At 40.0% G+C, this 23,142-nt stretch overlaps 1 protein-coding gene across 9 annotated transcripts in view; it reads right to left on the bottom strand.

The window, feature by feature from the left end:
* POSTN (periostin) overlaps window positions 1-23,142 on the bottom strand; it is a 130,848-nt gene that overhangs the window by 77,380 nt on the left and 30,326 nt on the right. For all 9 annotated transcript variants that reach the window (XM_086935073.1, XM_086935070.1, XM_086935072.1 and 6 more), the window contains exons 4-7: window positions 17,283-17,440; window positions 12,050-12,214; window positions 10,387-10,533; window positions 4,941-5,082 (exon numbers count right to left, since the gene is read on the bottom strand). In XM_086935073.1, the coding sequence (XP_086791199.1) occupies window positions 4,941-5,082; window positions 10,387-10,533; window positions 12,050-12,214; window positions 17,283-17,440 (612 nt within the window). The remainder of the gene's footprint in view (window positions 1-4,940; window positions 5,083-10,386; window positions 10,534-12,049; window positions 12,215-17,282; window positions 17,441-23,142) is intronic.

Here is a 23,142-nt window from a genome sequence, read left to right as displayed (position 1 = left end):
CCTTCATAGAATTAGATCTCTTAGCGGCTATTGATACTGTTTAAAATTCCATCATGGTCAACTGTTTCATTGGCATTGGCATTGGCATTGCCATCTGTAAATCAGCTCTTAAATGGTTTTGCTCCGTTCTGTCCAAAATTTAACAATCAGTTTTGATAGCTCCCCACTGATCTTCCTTATCTGTCTTGTTACAAATTGTCCCTTAGAGGTGTTATTTTAGCAGCACTCTTCAATATCTACATTGCTTCTTCATCTGCACTTGTATGTTCTTTTGCTATGAAATCTTCTCTTATGCCCATGACATACAGATTATAGTTCCTTTCTTTAACAACCAAACTCCCACTTAATAAATTCATTGACAGTTGTCAAATGAATGAAAGGCAACTGTTTTAAAGTTAATGGGGAGAAATCAGAAATTCTTCTGTTTATCAACTAACCTTCTTTTTTATAACCAAGCTCGTGGCCCTTTAATCTCAGCTAACCTTCTCTGCCTTCACTGACTGTCAGATATCTTGTTTGATCACAATCTGTCCTTTATGTGCCAAGTCTCTATGGTAGGGGTACAAAAGGGGGTGGCGATGGACGGAGCATCTGAATCAATCAAACACTCACACCCAGTCAAAAGATCTGGGTTTAATCCATCACCATTCTTTAGCCCACTCTGCCACCCCAGTTCCGACATGGCTATATGCAAATCAGTCTGACCCTGTGCCTCATGGGAACAGTCCAGCCCGAACTGCCAATCTATGTCTTCCCTGGACCAGAAACAAGCTTTCGAGGACCGGTTTCTGGCATTCCAGCCGTCTTCAGCCCGGCTTCCTTTAATCCAGTGGCAAAGTGAGCAAGGGGCTCACGTCTGAGCATACCCTGCCACACTTATGGCGGGCAAAAGCGGTACAAAAGGGGGTGGTGATGGACGGAGCATCTGAATCAATCAAACACTCACACCCAGTCAAAAGATCTGGGTTTAATCCATCACCGTTCTTTAGCCCACTCTACCACCCCAGTTCCGACATGATATGATTAACATTGGTAGACCTTTAATCTAGATTGTAGATTTTACAAGGTATGGAAATTGGACCAAAGGGGTAAAAATTATATTCCAACAGTGTTCTTGTAACTGTATGATTCTTAAGGAAGGTCTTAGTTTCTACTATCTATCATCTAGACTCCGTACAAGGAATTAAACAAAAAACTTTGCATTAGGCATCTAAGATAGTAGATATTACACCATTGTTGGTCTCCAGATACCTTTACCTTTAGATACACAAAACTCTGCATTAGGCACCATGCACTTATCATAATGATCTAGATAACCCATCTTAAACTGCAGGCAACATTCTAAGATATGTCCTGAAACCCTCACATTTTATGTGAGATGTTGTCTCTAAACGTTATTACATTACTCCAGGTGAGGTTTCCAGAATAGGGCACAAAATTCCAGATGAGACATTCAGAATTTGAAACATAGCTGACCAAGTGCTCCAAAACTAGTACTTCTAAACCAGTCCCCAGATTTGCGCTATAGAAAATAAGATAGGATTCCAAAGGAGGTCTCTACAGTTGGACAAGATATGACAGATTAGGCCACCAGAACTGTAAGCATCAGGTAAGATTGATTATAATACTCAACACTGGTTTTCAGAAATGGAAGTAAGACAAAATATTAGGGCTTCGGAATTTGACTGGACTAAAAGGCTCAAGACTTAGCAGCAAAAAAGGAATGCAATACTACTATTGAGGCATTCAGAATGGTATCCAGTAGCCCACATGACACCTGCAAATAGGTTTCATGTGACCTGCAGAACCACACACATTATAATACATAGTGTTTCCAGATTTGAACACACTGTAATGAAGATAGCCTCCAAAAGATGACAAAGAACCTCAGATGTGTCTCTCCAGACCTTTACACATTACACCAGATATGCCTTCCAGAACTAGACAAATAATACAGGTGGAGTTCCTGGGGCTTGAGACAATACAACAGGGGTGATCTACAGGGCTGAGCCCAATACACTTGACAACTCCTCTAGACCTGGGACAAGGTGCAGGAGAAGAGTACTAACTGGACACAATGTCACAGAACTGACCTACTTGAATGAATGCATACTTTTTTATGTGGTCTACAGATCTGAACACAATGCACCATTGAAAGCCTCCACAACTGGACATATTATACCACCTGGAGAATGCAGAATCCAACAAACACACTTGTAATATGATATCTAGAATTGGACACATAACTACCAGATAGGCCTTTGAAATGAGTTATGTTGCTGTTAGTGAGAAACCTGGCTAAATACTATAGATTGGATAAAATATTTCAATTGCAGTCTTATGAAGTGGGCATAAAACAGCAGATCTCCCTTTGAAAGACTGCAGGTGAATATAAAAAAATGAACATGAAGATTCAAATTTATCATTGGGCACTTGAAAACAATTCTCCATTTGTGAGCAACAGAATATATCAACATACACCAGCGAGAAACTCCACAACTAAATATGATACCCCTGTCAATGAGTCCTTATTTGTGTCCTTAAATATCAAATATTGCCTCTTGGGTCAAACACAATATGCCAAGAGTTCACCCTCAGAAACAAACACAACACACCAGAGGAGACCCCAGAACCCAACATATTATGTTACAGATGGTCTTTAGAACTAGACATAGTATTCATATGTAGCCTTCCCCACTGAGCACAATGCTAAATGGACCTGAATCATAAAGGTATTTGTGTGCATAAGTTGAACATTTCTAAAACATGAACTTTCACTAGTAAATGTGTTTCCTTCATGGTGTGAACAAATGTTATCTCCTGGTTGTAGCTATCCAGGACAGGATTTCTTTTGAAGGAGGCAAATAAAACATATGTGTTTTCTGTATTCCTATATGTTTTAGCAGTCTTGAGAAGGACAGGGGTTAATCGGATTTATATGACGGGGTGTGGAGAAAATGATTGTCTAGGTATGTAAAAAGGACTTCTCTATTTGGGGAAAATATAAATCCTTGTGGAGAAAAAAATCGCAACGCAATTGCACTTGGGTGGTATGCTTAAGTAAGGATTACATCCCACATACTACATGGAAGCATGTGAGAGTACTTTCATATATGACTGCTATGAAATTCACAAAAGAATATCAAAAACTGAGAATAAAACAGCTTCCCATAAGCATGCCTGAAATCCTTTGTAAATTGAAAAAAAGTTGAAAAAGACTTGAGGAATTATAGGGCATATTACCAAGGGGGGCATAGGCAATTATCGCTGATTTAGCGGCCGTTTTCGGCCGCTAAGCAGTGATAATTCTATCGCCCTATTAGCAAGCTGTCGCTAACTGATGTTAGGGACAGCTTTTAGGCGATAGCGAGCGGTTTGGGGCCCGCATTGCATGTCAGCGATGTTTATCGCTAATGACATGCAAAGTGGGCGTACTCAACCAGTTAGCGACTGAAAGCAGTCGCTAACATCGCTATCGCCTATTAGCAAGGCAGGCGTAGAGTTGGAAATATTCGCGCTAAGCGCGGATATCTCCAAATATTAACACCTGCCCAGACCAGTTCTGAGCCATGTTATCCAATGGGAGGTGGATAACATGGCTAAGAGCATGTAGGGCTAGATATAGGTAGGAACGATTTACCGATTTTAAATTACCGAATTTTACCGATTCGGTAATTTAAAATCGGTAAATCAATGGGTCCGACATGTAGGTATTCCAGATGTGCTGGAATACCGAATCGGATCAATTCGGTATTTACCGATTCGGTAAATACCGAATCGGTAATGCCCATTCATTCCTATGGGCTTTGAAGCCCATAGGAATGAATGGGCATTAACGATTCGGTATTTACCGAATCGGTAAATACCGAATTTCACAAGGGTGCAGGGGGTGTCACTTTGACACCCTCTGGCACCCCCAAAACAGGCGCGGGTGCCATGTGGCAGGCATACCTGCCCTAAGGGCAGGTCTGCCTGTCACATGGCATAGGTGTGCATGCACACATGTGCATGCACACCGGAATCGGTATTTTACCATCAAATTGGATTTGATGGTAAAATACCAATTTGTTAAGGCTCCTGGGACTCTGAAGAGTCCCACCTACATATGGGTGGCTCAGAATCGGTAAATTTACCGATTTTTTATTTTACAGAATCGCTAAAATTACCGAATCGGTAATTTTATCGATTCGGTAAAATAATGCCCCCTACATGCCATTCACCTGTTTACCGATCGGTAACGGCCGAAAATTCCGATTTTCGGCCGTTACCGACCGACCTACATCGGGCCCTTAGTCGTTAATGCGTGACTATCGCTGTATTCTCAGCGATATTCACGCATTTCGCCACAATCGCTGGTTATTTTAGCACAATGGAGAAAAACGTTGCTAATAGCATGTTTTCTCTGCTAACATATCCAGCGATAGGCAGCGATAAAAAATTTGTTGCTAAGCCTATTTAGCGATAAATATCGCTACTTGTTGGTAATATGCCCCTTTGTCTTTAGTTTTATAACTGGGCTCCTAATAAGAACTTGCCAAACGGTATGTGCACGCTACACTGGTAAGTTTTCCCTCTGCAACCTATCAACTTTCTTGCTCTCTCCATTGCATCATGTACGCACTTTGATGGCAAATCTTCTGAGAACGACAAACATCTCAAGACCACGGACTTGTCTATAACCTCTGTAAAAAAAACACCCACCAACTAAATTGAGGATAAAAGATGCACAAAACTGGTGCGGCAGAGATTTCTCTTCATCTGTTTCTGCGCCAGCATTCAAGGGTGTGCTCCAGATGATAAGGCGATTTGAATATTAAAGAACACAGCTTGTGTTCGAATGTGATACGATACATTTCATCTCATCTAAAAAAAGATGTACTTTTGACTCAAATTCTTCTGTGAGAGCTCTTAATGTATAGCTCGACAATTAATCACGTTACCTTCAGCAGACTTCTTGTCTCCAACAATCCTTTCAAGAACACCTCGTGGAAGTCTTTCAAAGGCATCATCAGTGGGCGCAAAAAGTGTGAAGTGGCCAGGTTTGCCCAGAGTATCTAGCACTTCAGAAGCAATGGCAGCCGCCTAGAAAAGATTTACAAAGTAGAAAGATGAAATGTATTTTACAAATTGATACCAAACCGATTACAGTCCTGTTGCCAGGCCCAGACTGGCCGTAGGGGGCACCGAGCAATCCCCGGGTGCGCTGCATGGGTGGGGCCCGGTTTTGGTCCCCTGGGGGCTGATTTGTTACAGGGCCGTTTTTGCAGCATAGCTGCAAAATCAGCCCTGTAACAAATTCGGCCGAAAACCGGCCCTGGCAAAGAGCTAGGCGGCACTCCCAACCCCCGGGGAGGTAGTGGGGGGGGACGGCCCAGCACCTTGCCAGGGCCGGTTTTGGTTCCCAGTCCGTCCCTGCCTGTTGCCATTCTCCAACACCAACTATGCTAGATGGAACGTGGCCTTTAGGCAAATATGAAAACATGGTCGCAATTACACATGCAGTTCAAATGAAACAGTGCAGTACACATTCAGAAATAGTTACTTTGAAAAATCAAGCGTCAAAAACAGGAACAGGGTAAGCTCTGTTGGTAATTACATATGTTAGAACTGTTAATTGTCCAGTGATATACATAACATATTTTTGACAAGTCTGGGGCATATTATCAAGGTCGGGGTTAAAAATTATAATTGGCGATAAAGGGCTTGATAATATGCCCTTGAGAATTCCAGTAAAAGTCCAAGTTCTGGTGTGAACATGGGCTTCTATTGGAATTCTCCACGGGATATTATCAAGCCATCGCCGCTTTAGCGGCAGTTTTCTGCCGCTAAACAGGTGATCATTTTAACGCCGTCCTTGATAATATGCCCCTCTGTTCCTAATTCCTGTTATTCTGTTTCGTTATTTATCTGTGTTTTACAACAATATGTTAGTTTGGCATTTTCGAGCATTAACCTAAAAGCACTATTAACAAACTGACATTAGACTAAAAACACGTCCTTCATTATAATAAAACATGCCACCAATGGCAGATTACTGACCTGACGATGTAAACGCTTCTCTGAAATGTATAACCTTGACCTGCTTCACTGAAATGTCGTTTTGGGGATTTATTTTCCAGTACAAAACTTGTTTTGCCATGGAAAGTACTCTAAAAGTAATGCAAAAAGCAGCGCAAAGCACTGCTTTGTGTTACTTAGCACCAAGGGGACGTTACATGGGTGGTACATGGGCTTTCCAATGCAGCGACCCATGCCTTTTGACGCAAAACACTATCTACAAAGAATTGTAGACAGAGTTTAGCACCAAAAGTTAACACCATCTCAAAGGAGGCCCTAAAAGGACAAATGTTTTCATTTCTCCTTTCTTTTCTGACTTTTCTTGTCTGCTTTACTGTGCAGCACACATACAAAGTGGGCAAAGCTTTAAAACTTCACCGGAACCTAAAATTGGGATTGGTTCAAGATCTACAATAGTGACAAATATGTCTGTGGTCCACTGCTGTCACAAGAAAGTGTCTGTATCTGCAAGTATAGGTACTCCACATGGTCGTTACAAGTATTTAAGGACAGTTAGGACAGTGACGTAAATAACAAAACACCGTACCGGTTATACCCAGCTTTATTATAATAGCGTGGGCGCTCTGGTGCATGTGACAAATGCTGCCAGTTTCCAATAGGAAAAAGCACAACACCCAAGGCAATTCAACGCCAAGCCCTGATAAGCCTGGCGCTTCGAGGAACTGGCATCCATCCTGTCCGCTATGAAGAACTCATAGCATCCGTCCTGTCCGCTATGTCACAGCATCTGTCCTGTCCACTATGAAGAACTCATAGCGGACAGGACGGATGCCAGTTCCTCTATATATAGAGCCAGCTTTCTACAATTCCTAATTGGGAGAAGGTTGATATATCATGTTTTGTACCTAGGAAATTGTAATGATAAACCCTCTTTAATGGTAAAGTCGGATTTTTCATTACAATTTTGAAAATGCCACTATTAGAAAGCTGGCATTTTCCTGCCCTTAGCCCTTTTCTGCCAGCAGCCTGGCTTGGGTCACATGACTGAGCGTAGCTGACAGTTAGGCTTTGTGAATTCCTTCCAGATAGTCACACAATAGATTCCCTGGAGGTGCATTGTCGGTCGAATTGACTTTGTGGCTTCTCACGCTGCATTCTTCTCTGCGGCAAAATATTTATTTCTGTGGTCCTTTGCCAAAGGGGTATCCTTCCTGGTGGAACTGTCTCCGCCTACAGCCTTCTCCTTCATCCTGATGGAGTGTTTGACTTCCATTGCGGGGACTAAGTCTGAATGTAGAAATCTTCACTGCAGCTTTGGCCCAAGGCCATCTAAGGACATCGCCTCCTCCTCAGAAACATCTTGCAGCCTGCCCTGCTGAACTTTACCTTCTCAGGCATTTTTTTCAGAATTTTTTTCTAAGTTCAAACGTAAGAGCTGACCAGGCCCAAACCACTTTTGTAGCAGAACCGCGCTCCATCGTGGTTGGCCTTCACTTTTGACTTTGACCCAGTATTGCACGACTAGATGTCCGCAGTTGGCGCTTTGGTCTTTTGGTTACTATTTTCAACCCTTACAAATTCATTTCTCTGGTTATACTGATTGCATTCTTGGTATTTATTAAAATGTGCTCTTTTTTCTAAGTTGGTTTGGGATTTTTCTTGTGGTGTGTTTTTACTTTATTATTGTTTGTGTGCTGTACACATAGCCTCTAAATTATGCCAGGCTGTTTTTGTGCCAAGCTACCCAGGGTTAAGCATAGGTTAATGTAGTGATTTTTTGTGTTTCACCCTGCAAGTGATTGTGGCTGTTGCTTGACATTGACTCACACCTCAGTCAACGAAAAACCAATTACTCCCAGAGATGCGTGAGATCAGTGAGTGAGGCGACCGTGGTGATGGTCTCTTACATGACTGGATCTAGAAAGGGCCATCCTTGTAACGGGTTGTTGACATTCCACCACAACAGAAAGCAATGCGCATGGCTTCAAATCAACACTAGTTTCTTCCACAGACCCTCCTCCTGAGACCACTGTGCTCTTAGGCACTGTTGTAAGGGGTGCATGTGTAACCTTGCATGTGGCACTTTTGCAATGCAGGACGCCATCATGCTGAGCAAGCACACTGCTTTTCATAATGTTACCTGATGACCTGGCTGAAAAAGAGGCAGCAGATTTTGAAAAGCGTTAATCCTGGCCAGGCTTTGTTAAGCCATTGCCACCATGGAGCCTAGGGTAGCCCCAAGGAAGGGTTGTACATGGAGAGCCTGAAGGTGAGATTTGCTATATTTAACGTGAAGCCTAGCTTGTGAAGAAGGTCTATGGTTGTTTCCATTTGCACCAGACATTGCTGCTATATAGTACTCTTGATCAGTCAGTCATTCATGTAAGGGAACATGTGGATGCCAACCTGCCTAAGGTGAGTGGCTGCCACAGCTAGACATTTGGTGAAGACTCTGGGGTGGTTGTGGCTACAAAAGCCAGCACCTTGAATTGAAAATGTTGAAGACGCAGAGTCTTCAACATTCGGCGGGGTGGATGGGAATATGGAAGTAGACGTCCTTCAAGTACAGCAGTCATGAAGTAGCCTTGCCGCAACAGAGGTATGACATCCTGAAGACAAACCAGATGGAATGTTCCGCCGGGATGTACCTGTTGAGGGTCTGTGGGTGAAGTATTGGCCTCAGGGAGCCATTTTCTTGGGAATGAGAAAGTGCATGGAGTACACCCCTCTGTCATAATGTAGTGGAGGCACTGGCTCGCCAGCCCCTTTGGCAAGTAGTGCAAGCACCTTTTATTGTAGCAGAAATTGATGTTCCATGGATAACTTGTGTCTACACAGAGAACTGTTGGGTGGTGTTTGGGTATGTTCTAAACAATATCCCTCTCGTATGATGTCTAGAACCTACCGTTCAGAGGTAATTGCCTCCCATAAGGGCAGGAAATCCTGTAGTCTGCTCCCGACAGGTGTTGGATGGTCAGGGGAAAAGAAGAAAGCATCACTGTTTTAGGGCAGTAGCTCCTTTGGGAGCTGCCCCTTTACCTCTGCATCTGCCATTGTTCCCTTTATACCCATGCCTGTAGTTACCCCATATTTAAACTTGTCCTGGTGATGATCCTACTAAGAGGAAAGGATCTAAATGCTTTTAACAACAGAAACACATCCTTCTATACATTAATTCATTGTACAACTGAGGGGCTGTATTACAACTGATTTATTTACAATGTAAATATTGCACTTTTGAGTCACATCTATCACTTTATTTGCCTGAGCACTACTGCATGTCATGCTTGAATCCCTGCCCACCGCAACTCTATGTTTTGATAAATGTATTTGTATTGTTTGCTTATTAAAAACATTGCTTTGGATTTTCTACATTGACGGCTATTACAACCTAATGTTTTGTTTTTATAGGAACCCCTCTTTTTCTTGAAATAATATACACCCCATGTTCCTGTAAAACCAAGTGTTTCCCTTGTTTTTTTAAACATATTGTACTGCAAATCTTCAAAGCAGAGTCAACAATGATGCACTTGCAGTGTCCACTATGATTGACAGCTTACGTCCTCATGCTGTCATGTATGTGAGACCAATAGACTAGGCCATAAGAAGAATGATCGTGCAAATGGACTCTGCGACCTATCATATTGCTCTTAGTTGACTGTTTTTAATTGATTGTTACTTATATCCAGACCCTTTTCTATCAGATATTGCTTTGGTGTTTTTAAAGCTTTCTTTATGTATATTGTGAATTGTAACAAAAGCATTGTAATGTAAACATTACAGGCAGGCAGAGAGGTACAGTGAATATGTGACTGTGCGGCCATGGGGTTTTCTATGTAATTATATGATTTACTGCAGTTGTCACATATTTGATTAATTACTCTATAATTTAAAGATTTTAACTAAGTTTTGAATCTACCTGAAATTGATGACATTTTACCCAGCAAAATGAGTTATGCACACTGTATCTTGCTTTGCAAAGTTTAATTGGTCTTCGAGCTGCTGATTGCTGTTTAGGTAGTAAAGTGGTACTAATTACCAGGCAGCAATATTGTCTGCGGCATGACAAAAAAAAATAAAAAAATCCTGGCATGGTTAATTCCTGATTGTAGATAGTGTCTAATTCTGCTCAGCTGCCTCTTTTTGAAATAGTGAATTAAAAGCCGAAAAGCACTGTCCTATCTCTGTTTTGCATTTACTTAAATAATTTGCTACTAGTCAATTTACAGTCCTGGGTGGTTCTTGCTTGTTTGCCATAAAGCCTGGAACTGACACGTCTTTATATGTTAAATAGTTGGAGTACGTGAAATCACCCTCTGACAATCACATTAATCAGGCCCACTGACGTAATTCATGACTAGTACTCACTCTCAGAGAGGACAGTTCATCTTCAGATTCAAGGTAATCTTGGATGGTGTTGCCCACTGCAGTAACCACACGATCAATCACGTGAACAACACCATTTGTTGCAATCTGATTTCCATGGATGATCCTGGCACAGTTAACAGTAACAATCTGCAAAAAGTAATAATGAAAACTATTAATATTTAAAACTAATTTAGCAATGTGGCACATACTGCTGCCCCTCAAATCTTCTTTAGTAAAGGCACATTTACTGTGAGAAAAAGCAAGGCTTCAGAACAGATCACAAATGCTACTTTCAAAGGCATTGGTATAAAAAGAGAGCTCAGGAAACTGATTAGCAATCCCTTGGGCATTTGTTAATAAGCAAAACATATGACTACTTATATACACAACTGTAAGCCAAATCTACTCAGGCCGTGCCTTAGTGTTATTCTAAAATTATATTTGGTCTCGCTTTGACTAATGAAATATGCTTCATTGTAGGGAAAGAACTTTTTGCATACTATAAAACAACCTATTTGCAACATAAGAGCATGATTGCAAATGAAAGGAATGAAGCTCAAAATGTATATAGAAATTCTAATAGTTGCTGCCCATCCAGAAGTCCTTCTTGCAGTTTCAGGCCATTTCTATTTGACTTCCCAGGCCAACAAATGACACATATACTAGTATTAAGATGTGACACACAAGAATTTATGGAATGTGGACTTAGGACCAATGATCTCTCTCAAAAGTGTAGTTAATGTAGTTAATGCAATGGCCACATTCCTGAAGTGGCTGGAGGCAAGTCAAATAATCGTTTTTTAAAGAAGGGCATCATCCCTGGCACACATTTAGGCAGGGATTAAATAGAGTAACAGATTCCATGTTAGGAGTGCAGGTTTCACTCAGGGTTTCTCTGACAAAGCATTTAAAATACCAAAAGCTCTTGTTACCTTAGTTTTTGCATTTTCACCCTGACATTGCACTAAAAAGGCATTTGGTTTCATTCACAACAGTAAACGTACACTATTCGTGTACGTTTACTATTCACAAACTACGAGTGTAGTTTTACGTGTAGTATCTTTACGACTGCAGAAACTGACCTATCTTTTCATGTACAGTTATCTGCAGCCTTAAAGATAATATGTGTAAGATTACACTCGTGCTCTGTGAATAGCAAAAAAATTATAATAAACTTACATAAAAAGTATAAGTTTAACTTTGTGAATACGGCCATTTGTCTTCTTGAAAGTACACACAGTATGCACAGCAATACTGGATACATACTGAGATCAACACAATGATTCAGATGAGGCATAGAGCATAGTTTTACATTCTAAGGTAGTTACTGACTTTCAGATCTGTCAATGTGATAACAGAGAGCTGATTGGAAACGGATGGTTCATATAGAAGATTATAATGGATTTATGTAAACTGAAGCAACATAGTAAATCCTACTGTTTTATTGCTTATTAGTTGGGACCATTGCTCAGTTGCTTGATTTCAGGGGGAGGGGGTCACGGCCTGAGCATTTGTTTGATATGTGTTCATCGAAAATGATACAAAAGTGATAGAAAATACATTCACATTTACCTTTGATCTGTAAAAGTGCTAACATTGAAAAACCAGTTAGAAAGAAAACAGTGGACACTGAATAAAACACACTCAAGAAGAGCATAATTACCCCATTTGGATAATGGTTGATAAGCAGGTCCAAGTCATTGTACATGGATGTCAGAGTTAGACCATTCTTAAGATCCTTGGTCAGCATGCGCTTGTTGACCATGTGGAAGTGCAAGGCATTTAGCAGTTCAATATTGACATTGCCAAGCAAGCCATCACGGATTTCCTGGGAAAAAAGAAAGAAGTTATGATTTCAAAGTCAGCTGTCACAAACTTCAGTTTTTTCAAACTAGCAGATGTATGCACTGTTATTCGAATAACTGCTTCTTTCATCTGGATTCACATAGGTGTTTAAGCACCAAAGGGTTATGAGGGTGGACAAATAACATACTTTACAAGAGCAGATTCTAGCTCATGATTCAGAAAGCATGGATTTACATTCATAAATACAATATCTCATATCTTAAACTACACCAGTACGGGGTCATTTTAAATATAAGTAGATATTCTCAGAGTGGCAAGTTGTGGACATTGCAAGGCAGGAGGAACACGTGCAAAAAAGAGGCGAACAGCCACACATTGTATTATAAGTTTGGGAACCAAGGAGGAACACGTCCAAAATTGATGTGGACATAGAGTAATGTGTTTCCCCATGGTGAAAAACATTTCCTGTGGACAAACAAATAGGAACAAATGAGCAAATGAAAATGCACATGTATACGTTTGAGAGTACAGCTGGGAAATTTCTTCAATTACAGTTCCCGGAAGTACTTTTGGATTTTTTTGATATATTCCAAGAAAATTGGAACACTCATTTAAATGTTACAGTAGCACTACAGAGTAGTGATTCGTAACCTTTTGACTTGTGTGGATCCCTTCTGAATCTTTGTTCTGGCCTAAGCAATTTCTATGATTTTAAACTGCAAACAATACACAACAATACACAAAAAGGTAGATACATCATACAAATACCCCAATACAAAATGTTTTTCGTATACAAATACACAAAAACACAATATTAATTTCAATGAGAAGATTGGTGCTTTTCAAAATTATGTTTAATTTCTGAAAGACCAAGTAATATGCTAGACCCTAGCATGCCAGCATGCACTAGACGCAAAAAAAGGCAAAATCTCTATTTTGTTGGCATCTACCAGTTTTCAACATCTACAAGTGTTTCAATTGAGGTCACCAAGTATCTATAGTAGAAGCTCTTTTGCTTAAGTGCGCTGATTTCACAAATCAAGCTAAGGATACCAACTAAAATTTAGGCTCCAATTTAACATTGCATATTTACATTCTGTTTCTTTATGTACATCTACTTAAAATCTGCTACTGGTGCTTAATTTTCCAAACAGTTATGGACCCCTTGAGTAAACAAAGCAGACTTGAGGTTCAGAACCACCATTATAGAGCCAGCTTTCAGCATTCTTAGTGAATTGGCACCGTACCTCAATTTCATGATGATGACACAAAGATGTTATATCAATGGCCATCAGCTTTTTCCGTAACATGACCTCACAGATTTGACATCAGATTCCCTCTTTTGATAGCCCTGGTTTTAATTTGAGTTGTTCCCTTCCAGCAAATTAGTTTTTAAGCATGAGTTTTCCTTCCCATAAAGACAAACACACCTCATTCTTCACAGCTTGATCATTGTTCATTATTATGTTAGCCAATCAATAAATATTAAGCAACCCCAGAACATTCCAATTGCAACCTGGGCCCACTGTTAACTATACTTTGTTTACAGAAACCTTAGAAATCTTTGACTTTTACAAAGAGAAATTGCTTTTTAGCAAAGCAAAACCTTTTTTTCTGAACTATACAGATAACTACTTTTCTCTTCTTTTATGATAGACATTTAAAGCTTATCCCACTCTATGAAGCATAATGTTACAGTTTACTATCTCTGCTTTCCATCTTTTTTACACAGAACGCTTGCCTCATGCTTAATCTTTTCACAAAAGTATGGTTTCCTTGAATCTGTCCCCATTGGAGTTGTATTGCTACTGTATATTGAAACTTGTAGTCTTCTTGTTGGACTGAGTCCTCCTTGCATACGCGAAAGCGGAAGGAATAACCTGCAGGCTACCGACTACGAAACTTAGGGATTTTCCCTCACAAATCTATATTTTGAAAAACCGGATATTTATTTGGAAAATAGTACAAATAACGATGAAGAATTGCAATGAGCAAACTGTAATGTAAATAGCCTTGAAAAAGCTCTGGCGCGAATCGCCATAGGGGGCGAAACACGTGTCGGCTGTTCATGTTTTTACTAAAATTAATAAAAAAGCCTTTTTCTACATAAAAATTGACTTTTGACTTAATCCACATGAGTAAGGATTCAGCCTAATGATACAAAGAACTGTTGTAAACACACTCACTATCCCCCTAAAGACTTTACTGTTTAAAACTCAAGAGGTCCAGAGTTTTTTTGAGTGTGTTTCCCTTACAAAAACTACGTGAAGACTGATATAGCCTTGGATTCTCCTTTGGACCACCCTCCCTTTTCAGAAACAGTTCTGAAAATTCTCCTTGAAGAAATATGATATTTTCTTATCCCAACCATATGTTGCCTGTATTCTGGATCAGATGACTAGATGTAGCTGGCAGTTGATCTTTGTGTATTGCTCCCAGACAGTGAGACAAAGGGGGAATAGGTGTCGGCAGGATGCACCATCTCTTACTTGATAGAGGGGCAGAGCTGTCACCTACCACACTCTTTCACATTACAAACACTGTACCTTAGGACACTGCTCTGCTGCAAGGACTGTTACTCTGGTGACATGAAGCCCAGTAAAGCCTTGCCGCACGGCTGCCAGCCTCAGCGGAATCGACTCCGAGCAGCGCAAAGGCTTGCCAAGTGTCTCTCCCAGCTTCATCACAACGGACATGACTCTGGATAGGAGGAGAACTGTACGTTTTACTCCGCTTCGCTGCATTTGCAGAGTTTTGAAAATTTCGCATTTCAAACGGAGTGCAGAGTTGTAAAAATCCTCAAATTCGATGGGGGAGCAGAGTTATCTACCCACCCGTAGTGTCAAATGATGTATTATATTTTACTCTATTTTTCTAAACTGGTGTGGTATTGTTCTTGTGTTCTTTGTGAGCTGCAAATACACTCTACACATTGCCTCTAACTTAAGTCTGACAGTTTTGGTTTCAAGATACCAGAGAGTTAGCACAGGTTAATTTGTAGTTTGCTTGTCTTTCATCCTGAAGAGAATTGTGGTTGCTGCTTGAATATGGTTTCAAACCCACAACCAGTAACCCAATTTTCTACACTTTATCATGTGAGAAATCATTGTCACTGTTCTGAGATGCGTCAGTTGTCAGCCACCTGATCATCCTTTGACAGCATGTGAATCCATAGTCATTGAACCATACTGGGAAATATTCACCAGACTGACAGATTTTCTACAATTCTGATTTCTACCAATGGACATTAATGTAATTAGTACTTAATGCCATGAATTGGGATATTGGATATATGCCCACAGATGGCTTTTATGCACACCTAAAATGAATTTAGGCACATATATTTGTTGTGAATCAGACTTCCAGTAGTATATGAGCCCAACAAAAATGCCATTGTACTCACATTTCCCCTCTGTTTGGCATCAACCAAATAATCATCCTTCTCACACTAAATTCCCAGCTTGTTGTGCTGTCATGCGTTTTAGCATCATAAAAACATGTAATTACATTTATTACAGCTTTATTTTGCCACAGATATCATGTTTTGCAAAGTTTTATGAAATTGTGGATTGGTACATTTTATATCCAACCTGAGCATAATTTGTCTAGTGAGGAAATAATTAGCCCTCTCCCAACGAAATGTTGTGGTGTTTGCTGAACTTTGTACCCCTCCTCATATATAGGGTAACCTCATTGTCCATGTGAAGTAGAACAGTAGGTAGAAATTCACAAAATTATGGCTTTGTTGTTTTTCCCTGGCAACCTTGTCCCTTTTTTGCCAACATCTTTTCTTTACCCCTCCTTTTAGCATAATGCCAAAAGAACTGAACATAGTGAATGTCTGTAGACCCTCATTTTATGAAACAGAATTTGGACGCATGAATTTATATGGCTATTTAGGAGCACCAAGGTTGAATAAAGCTACAGAAAAACATTGTGAATTGGGTCTGTAACTCCTAATTATCACCTTAAGCACTACTATTGCCCCCAAATCTATCCTCTGTATCCTCATTGTCAGTGTCCTAAATACATTACTTTGTAATTGAGCTGTTCAGGGCCACTATTTCTACTCTCTTAGGCCTATCCAATATTTTGCATGTCCTACCAGTGATTTAACATGTTTTATATACTTTGCTAATGAACACACATATCATTAATCTGTTTTCAATTGCAGAAATAACTGAAATATCAATATATGCATTCTATTCACGTCCTGTTTTCCTATAAAATATGCTTAAATCACCACCTTCTTTATTACTTTGTAGCTGAAAATGCATGAATCCATGATGCCATATCTTATTTATGGGTGTTTATCTTGAATGCTCTGCATGGAACTTAACAGAATTCCTAACTAAACGTAAATAGATCTAGTTAGTCCCCTTTGATCAAATCACCTCCTCATTATAAATCCGTGACAAATTTGATTTAAATGAATACTTTTAGTAAAATGAGTAAAAAGATTACCCTGATATTTTCAAAGGTATACATGATTCTTTAATGTAGATATAGCTGAGTTTATTTCTCAGAGACTGTTTATAGACTTTTTAACTTAAAAAAAACACATTCCCACAAAATATCATTACTACTTTGTGAAGGATTCTGGTGGTTTCATTGACTATAGTAAACCTGTGAATTATTTATTAATCTCCAAATAAAATTCATAAATACTCACAAGTCAGCAATTACCAGAATCACCCAAGTTAAATAAACGAAGCACTTCTTAGGTAGTGCAGGGATATGATAATAGAAAACGATTTGGGAATGGTAGGGCAGTCCAGTAGAGACATGGAAATGAAAGAAGTAAGAAGAGGAAAGATCGTCACATTTTAAAAATGGAGATACCAGAAAGGCAAGGAAGTGCATAGAAAGCAGCAGTGGCACAGGTAAAGAGGAAACAAGATAGCCAGGCTAAAAGAAATGGCTCATATAAAGAAAGAGGACTACATGCAGTTAGCAGCAATACCTTTATAAGTAGGTCTTAAAGACTCACATCAATACTTTCTTTATTTAAACATATTGTTGATTCAGTTGATATTAAACAACCATGATTATTAAGCAATCATTAAATGTAATAATATATATATATTTACGCTATCTAACAGGTCCCAGGCTTCGTTACTAGGAGCAAAGAAAGTAAATGATCCTTGTCCTTCAATTTCCTTTCTTAGATCAGATTTGTCAGAATAGTCTTGTGTTACAGTTGCACCAACAATGCCCAGGGTGCCATAAACATCGTCAATTGGAGCAACTAAAAACAAAGAAGAGAACAATCATATTGATTTAAATCAAAGTAAACTCAAAAGAAAACAATTTACAAATACATTTTTGCATAAGGGATTATTCATGCAATATCATAATATCACTGCGGTCCACTCATTGTTAAAATATATTTCCAAGTATGTGACTACATGCAACCATGAATCAATTTAAACTTAAAAATGTTTCCAAGAAATACCTTAAACCTAGATAAGTTGACTGTGTCATCATTCTAAGAAACTAAAACATGATGTAAAGTTAGAGTTCAATACCTGAAAAAATACAGGGGGGTGGCTTTTCTGAACTTTTTAGAATCCATGGAAATGAATACTTTCTAAGAAGCCAAGACTAGATATGCACTGCATGTTGCCAGCTTTCCCACATCTGCCAAACTCTAGATCCATCCCTCAGTACTAGAACCAAATCCTACATACCATATCTTAAACAGAGGCTAGATTCATTGTGGATGTAGGGGATGCCTCTGTGATATATGCCTCTGCTAGATACATCACCATTGTTTCTTGCTTCTTGGTCTTTGTATGATATGCACCACATGTGTCATTTTGCATAACAGCTGAGTGTTACCGAGATTGAATGCCTGTGCAGAACTGAAATATGTTGGGATAACTCAACATTTCTCAACTCAATAGGCACCCTGTGTCAGCACTGCACTTTCTGTTTATTTTGGCCCTTTGTAAATGCTATCAGCATAGTACAGTAATTTGCTGTTAATTAAAACCAATTATACTTTATACAAATGCCACAGATAAGGTTAAAAAATATTATAACAGCAAATAGAAAATTCCAAAATTGAAACCAGCAATTTTTACATAATAAAATGTTTCAGGTGTTGCTCTTTAATATAATTGCCTAAACGTACTGAAGGAATGCAGAAGCCGCTGCTGGACATACCGAATGGGCAAGGACAAAAAAGTGTAATTTAAGATTAAGGTGTATTAAAAATGAGTAAAAGTGTTCTGTGTATGTGTGTTTCTTTCTGCAAAGTGCATTACCACATAAGGGTATCAGGTGTATACACTCACACAAAAGCCCCTCAGACATGGTTTAACAGACCTAGGAGGTACAGTGATATTAATAAAGGCACATGAAGATTATCAAACAGATGTGTTCTATTCTTGGGTTACATTCCCAGCAGTAAATGCAACAACTCAGACTTTTAATTCTGGCATACATGAAAATGTCCCAGCAGTCTACACTCCATTGGAGGAGATTAGAATTCCGCTCACTGACCAGGACCACAATTTCTGGTTTAATGGCGCCCTACAACAAATAAATAAAACCAGGCTCGGTCCACTAGGTAGACCAGCAGCTACATGACCAACATTAACTGGCAACACACCACATCCTGACATTGATATAATGCCACAAGATGCACTGCTCTTACAACACAAAGAGTTGGTAAAACTCTTACAGAGCCATGACGCAACTCGTCATGCAGACACTTGGGGGTCCATTCCGATTTGGGAAAAAACGCTCGGAATAGCCGTTCAGAGCGTTTTTCCCGTACGAATCGTACCCTGCAACGTCCCCCGTATGTATGACGAAGTACGATTCATACCAGGACCTGGACTCCGTATGAATCGTACAGAGACCCTACAAATCAAATCCCCTTATGAATCTCCCTCGGAACCCGCTGTACGCAACATCTGTACGGTTCGCGGCTGGTTTTTCCAACCCAGCAAGTACGATTAGTGTCGGGTACGCACCGTACGACCCTTTGTCTACGGGAGCTGAAAACAGCCGTAAAAGCAGAGTTTGCCCCGAAACATGTAGGGAATGCAACCCCCCCCACCGGTACGGTGCGTACACCCCATGATCGCGTGGTACGGTGCGTACACTGCGATCATAGGGTGTATGCACCATACCCCTGCGATTATAGGGTGTACAGACCGTACCCCATGTTCGCTGGGTGTACGATGCGTACACCTGGCGATTGCAGGGGTACGGTGCGTACACCCCATGATTGCAGGGGTACGCACCATACCCCGCAATCATGGGGTGTACGGACCATACGGTGTGTATGTGATTGTGTGCTTTTCCGTACGAATTGCCCCTACCTGACGTGGACGGTACGAATCGCGTCCTCATACCCTGGTCCGGATCGTACTCGTCGGGTTGTACGGCATGTTTACGATTCGTACAGAGAGGGTGCCAGATACGAATCGTACGGACGTTTTTTTTCCAGGATCGGAATCGACCCCTTGTTGTCCAGCCCACTGTAGCTACAAAAAATACAGCTCCTACACAAAGCACCGCTACTAAAATCACTCCACAAAACACACACACAGTAATGGGTAAACTGCTTAAGAAACGTGAACAGATTCCTTTCTGGGTAGCTCAGAAAATCACCCAGTTAGAAGCAGAATTTCTAAATACCACACCATTTGAAAGCATATAATGCTAACACTCTGCTTGCCCGTGGGGATAACACCACAGTTAGAGGACTGCACAAATTGGGGTACAGGCTTTGCTGCCATATATACCAGAACTCATGGTATTCCTTCCTTATCGGTAATTCCAGATGTCTTACGACAGATACAGAACAAGTATGGAGCTGAACCAGCTCTGACCTTAGGTATGACATTACTAGGTAATTATGACCAGGTATCAACAATCATACTATCTAACATTAAAGGGGAAGCAGCTTCAGTGGCGATCTGCCAACACCTAAGAGAGGTCAGTCTTACAGACCAACCAGAAGAACTAATAAAAACTGCATATGCAGAACTGGGAAGGGACAGTTTGGGTGGGAAACCTTTCAAAACCACAGCTATTGGGCAGTCCTGAGAAGGACACTTCTAAGCAGACACCTACTTCTAAAAAGTAGTGGGATAATAATTAAAAAAAAAAACCTTTCAGAAAAGATTCTAAGTCCCAAGGTAGCTCTCCTCAACAGGAGCCCTCTGGAAAGAGGTATAAACTTTGGAATAGGGATAATATTAGGACACCTGACAGGTATCAGGATACTGATACATATTCCTCTCAACAAACAGCAAAGGGAGAGAAGGAAAGTCAGCACACAAAGACGAGTGCAAGCAGTCCAGGGACAAGCACGCTCAGGACTCTTCTAAAACAGGGGACAAGCCACACCTCAATTTAAAAAATAAAAAAAGTAGAAAGTTGCAGGTCTCAAAGTTAGACATGCACCAAATACTAAGGTAATGGGGTTAGACTAAATCCTAGGGGGATTCTTGGCTCTATAAGACCTACACACATGCTAGGTACACTTAGGTACATCTAGTTAGGCATCATAGGGGTATAGGCCTTATCTTAATGTATTCTGTATTTCATGTATGTGTTCATTACTATTGCAAAATGGTAGAACTATACATTGCCTTTTTATTTAACTGCACTGCTGGCCATATTTCTCTGCTACTGTCTAACAGTTGTCGCAGCACAAATAACCAGTACTAGAATAACAACTGTGCAATAAGTTTTATTGGAAACACACCCAACTGTTTCTTCTATGTACTTCTTTGAGATGAGTGACTGAATGAAAAGTAGTATATTGTTTCCATGATCCTGAGGGATCAGGGTTTTATGTTATGTGGTTGCCAGAAGCTACTCCCTTCTTGCCTTCAAGAAGTTTCTAGTGGCCTCTGAGCTAGCTGGCACACAGTAATTAAGTTTAATATACACGAAAGGGGCCTACTGACCTCAGTCCTATGCCAAGCCTATTGTGTATGTTATTCCAATGCACAGAACCTATCAGAGAAATAGGAACTACACTACACTTAGTGGAGAACAGATAACAATGCCCTTGGTGTAACTTTCACATTGATAACATTCCTACTTCAGAGGACTAGCTACCGATTATAATTATGTATTAACAGACGGAGACGTATGACAAAGTCTTGACTCACAAAGTTTATGTATTTGATGCTAACTTCTATTTGATTTACAGTTTTCTAGAGACAGGATGGCGAAATGAAGGTCCATCAGTTATTGGGTAACTGCAACCATCTTTATCCAGGGATGACTGAACTTATCCTCCATTCGCTCACTTGCAACTTGTCTACGATATCCATAAATTTAATAAACCTAGTGACAACGTGAAGTTGCTCATCTCGCAGACAAAAGGTAATGGCATGTCAGCAAAGGTGAATACCATGATGATTAAAAATATTGCATAACATCAATCTGCTCTGAAACTAAACATCAACAATATAGAAATTATGGCTCAACGTTTCCGGATGATGGGAGTAAAACTGGTAAATTTATATGACAAGTCACAAGAAGGAGGACAGCAGAAGCGAATCTACATTAGTCTGATTTTGTTATGGGCTTTAAAGGGTTCAGCCAGATATCCTTGAATTTGGCAGCTTCTATAAGAATTGATTACAAGTCATTCATAGTCTTCTCTTGATGAAGGTATGTTTGGGCATGTCTTTTATCACTTTGTTTAGCAGCTACTTAAGAAAGCAGCTTCTTAAGAAAATCATGTAGCAAATTCTATTTCCATAAACCTTTAATTCCTTCCAAACACAAACTGGTATTCGGGGGCATTAGTTCAAGCATTTTTCTAAGGGGATACACCAAGAGTAATTTCTTCCAGTAGAAATGAGTCAGTGTTGACCTTTGTCTGATTATTAATGTGCGCACATATTTTAGAAAGGTTGCTGTTTGAGTCAAGTGTTGTTCTGTTAAATTGAGCTAAAGTCTGATCTGCGCTTGTAAAGAGTTTTGTGGAAGACTGGATGTAGATCAGTAAATTTAGCTTTCAACATTATTCAGAATGCAATGCTAGGAATGAACTTGGCTTTAATTTCTTTTAGAATTGGAATTAGAGATGGGTTCCTGGTCAATCTTAGGAGCAACTGGAAAAGTATTTTTTTGTTCAATGCATTAAGATGCTGGATAACACCCCTTAATCATCTAGCCAAACAGCAAGAACGTACATATGTTGATTTAACCAAACGCTATTTCTCTAAATGCCACACTCCATTTTGTATTCAATTTCTCCTGAAAATGACTGTTTGTTTTCTCGCTGGTTTTGCAGTAATCATTAAGAATCACTAACAACCTCTGTGATCCAACCCCAGTTTGGTTCAGGAGTACCACATCATGGGCACATTGGGAACTAATTTTTGCTGGATGTGAATTAATTGGTTAGATCCGCCATGTAGAGGACTCTGGGATGCAGCCTTGTTTAAGGCCTCTGAATGTAGGTATTTTTGCTGAAATCCTCTGACTGCCATATAGTTTGGCCTGAATCCAGTTATCCGGGTATAGAAGTTAAATAGCACATAAAGGTTATTCAGAATATGGCAACTTGTCAGTTTTTTCCATAGTAAGGTTTGCTTCACAAATACAGTTATGGGTAGGGGCAGTTTGATTAGGCACCAGAAAATCTGCAAGGACCTGTGAGCCCAAAAAGAACAGCCAGATATGTTCCTAGTAGACCTCTTCGCTCCTCAAACAAAAACCTGTTATTATTGTCAAGATTTAAAAAGTCCAGGTGGGGAGGTAGAGCCTTTTCCTTGGCTGCAGCCAGGCAGTAGAAGGCCCTCCTGGAAGAGCTTTCTGGTCAGGCGTCTTATTCTCTCTTCCTTAAAACCTTAACAATCTGGCTCTTTTCACATATTTCAGTATGAGCATGTTGTCTAGTTCGCTCCTCTATTTCAGTTTTCATTAGCGCCTTAATGCCCTTGGGCGTAGTTTGCGCTGTATAAA

This window comes from Lissotriton vulgaris, chromosome 8 (genome assembly GCF_964263255.1).
Source record: "Lissotriton vulgaris chromosome 8, aLisVul1.2, whole genome shotgun sequence".
Taxonomy (NCBI): domain Eukaryota; kingdom Metazoa; phylum Chordata; class Amphibia; order Caudata; family Salamandridae; genus Lissotriton; species Lissotriton vulgaris.
This window is presented reverse-complemented; position numbering and strand designations above follow the sequence as displayed.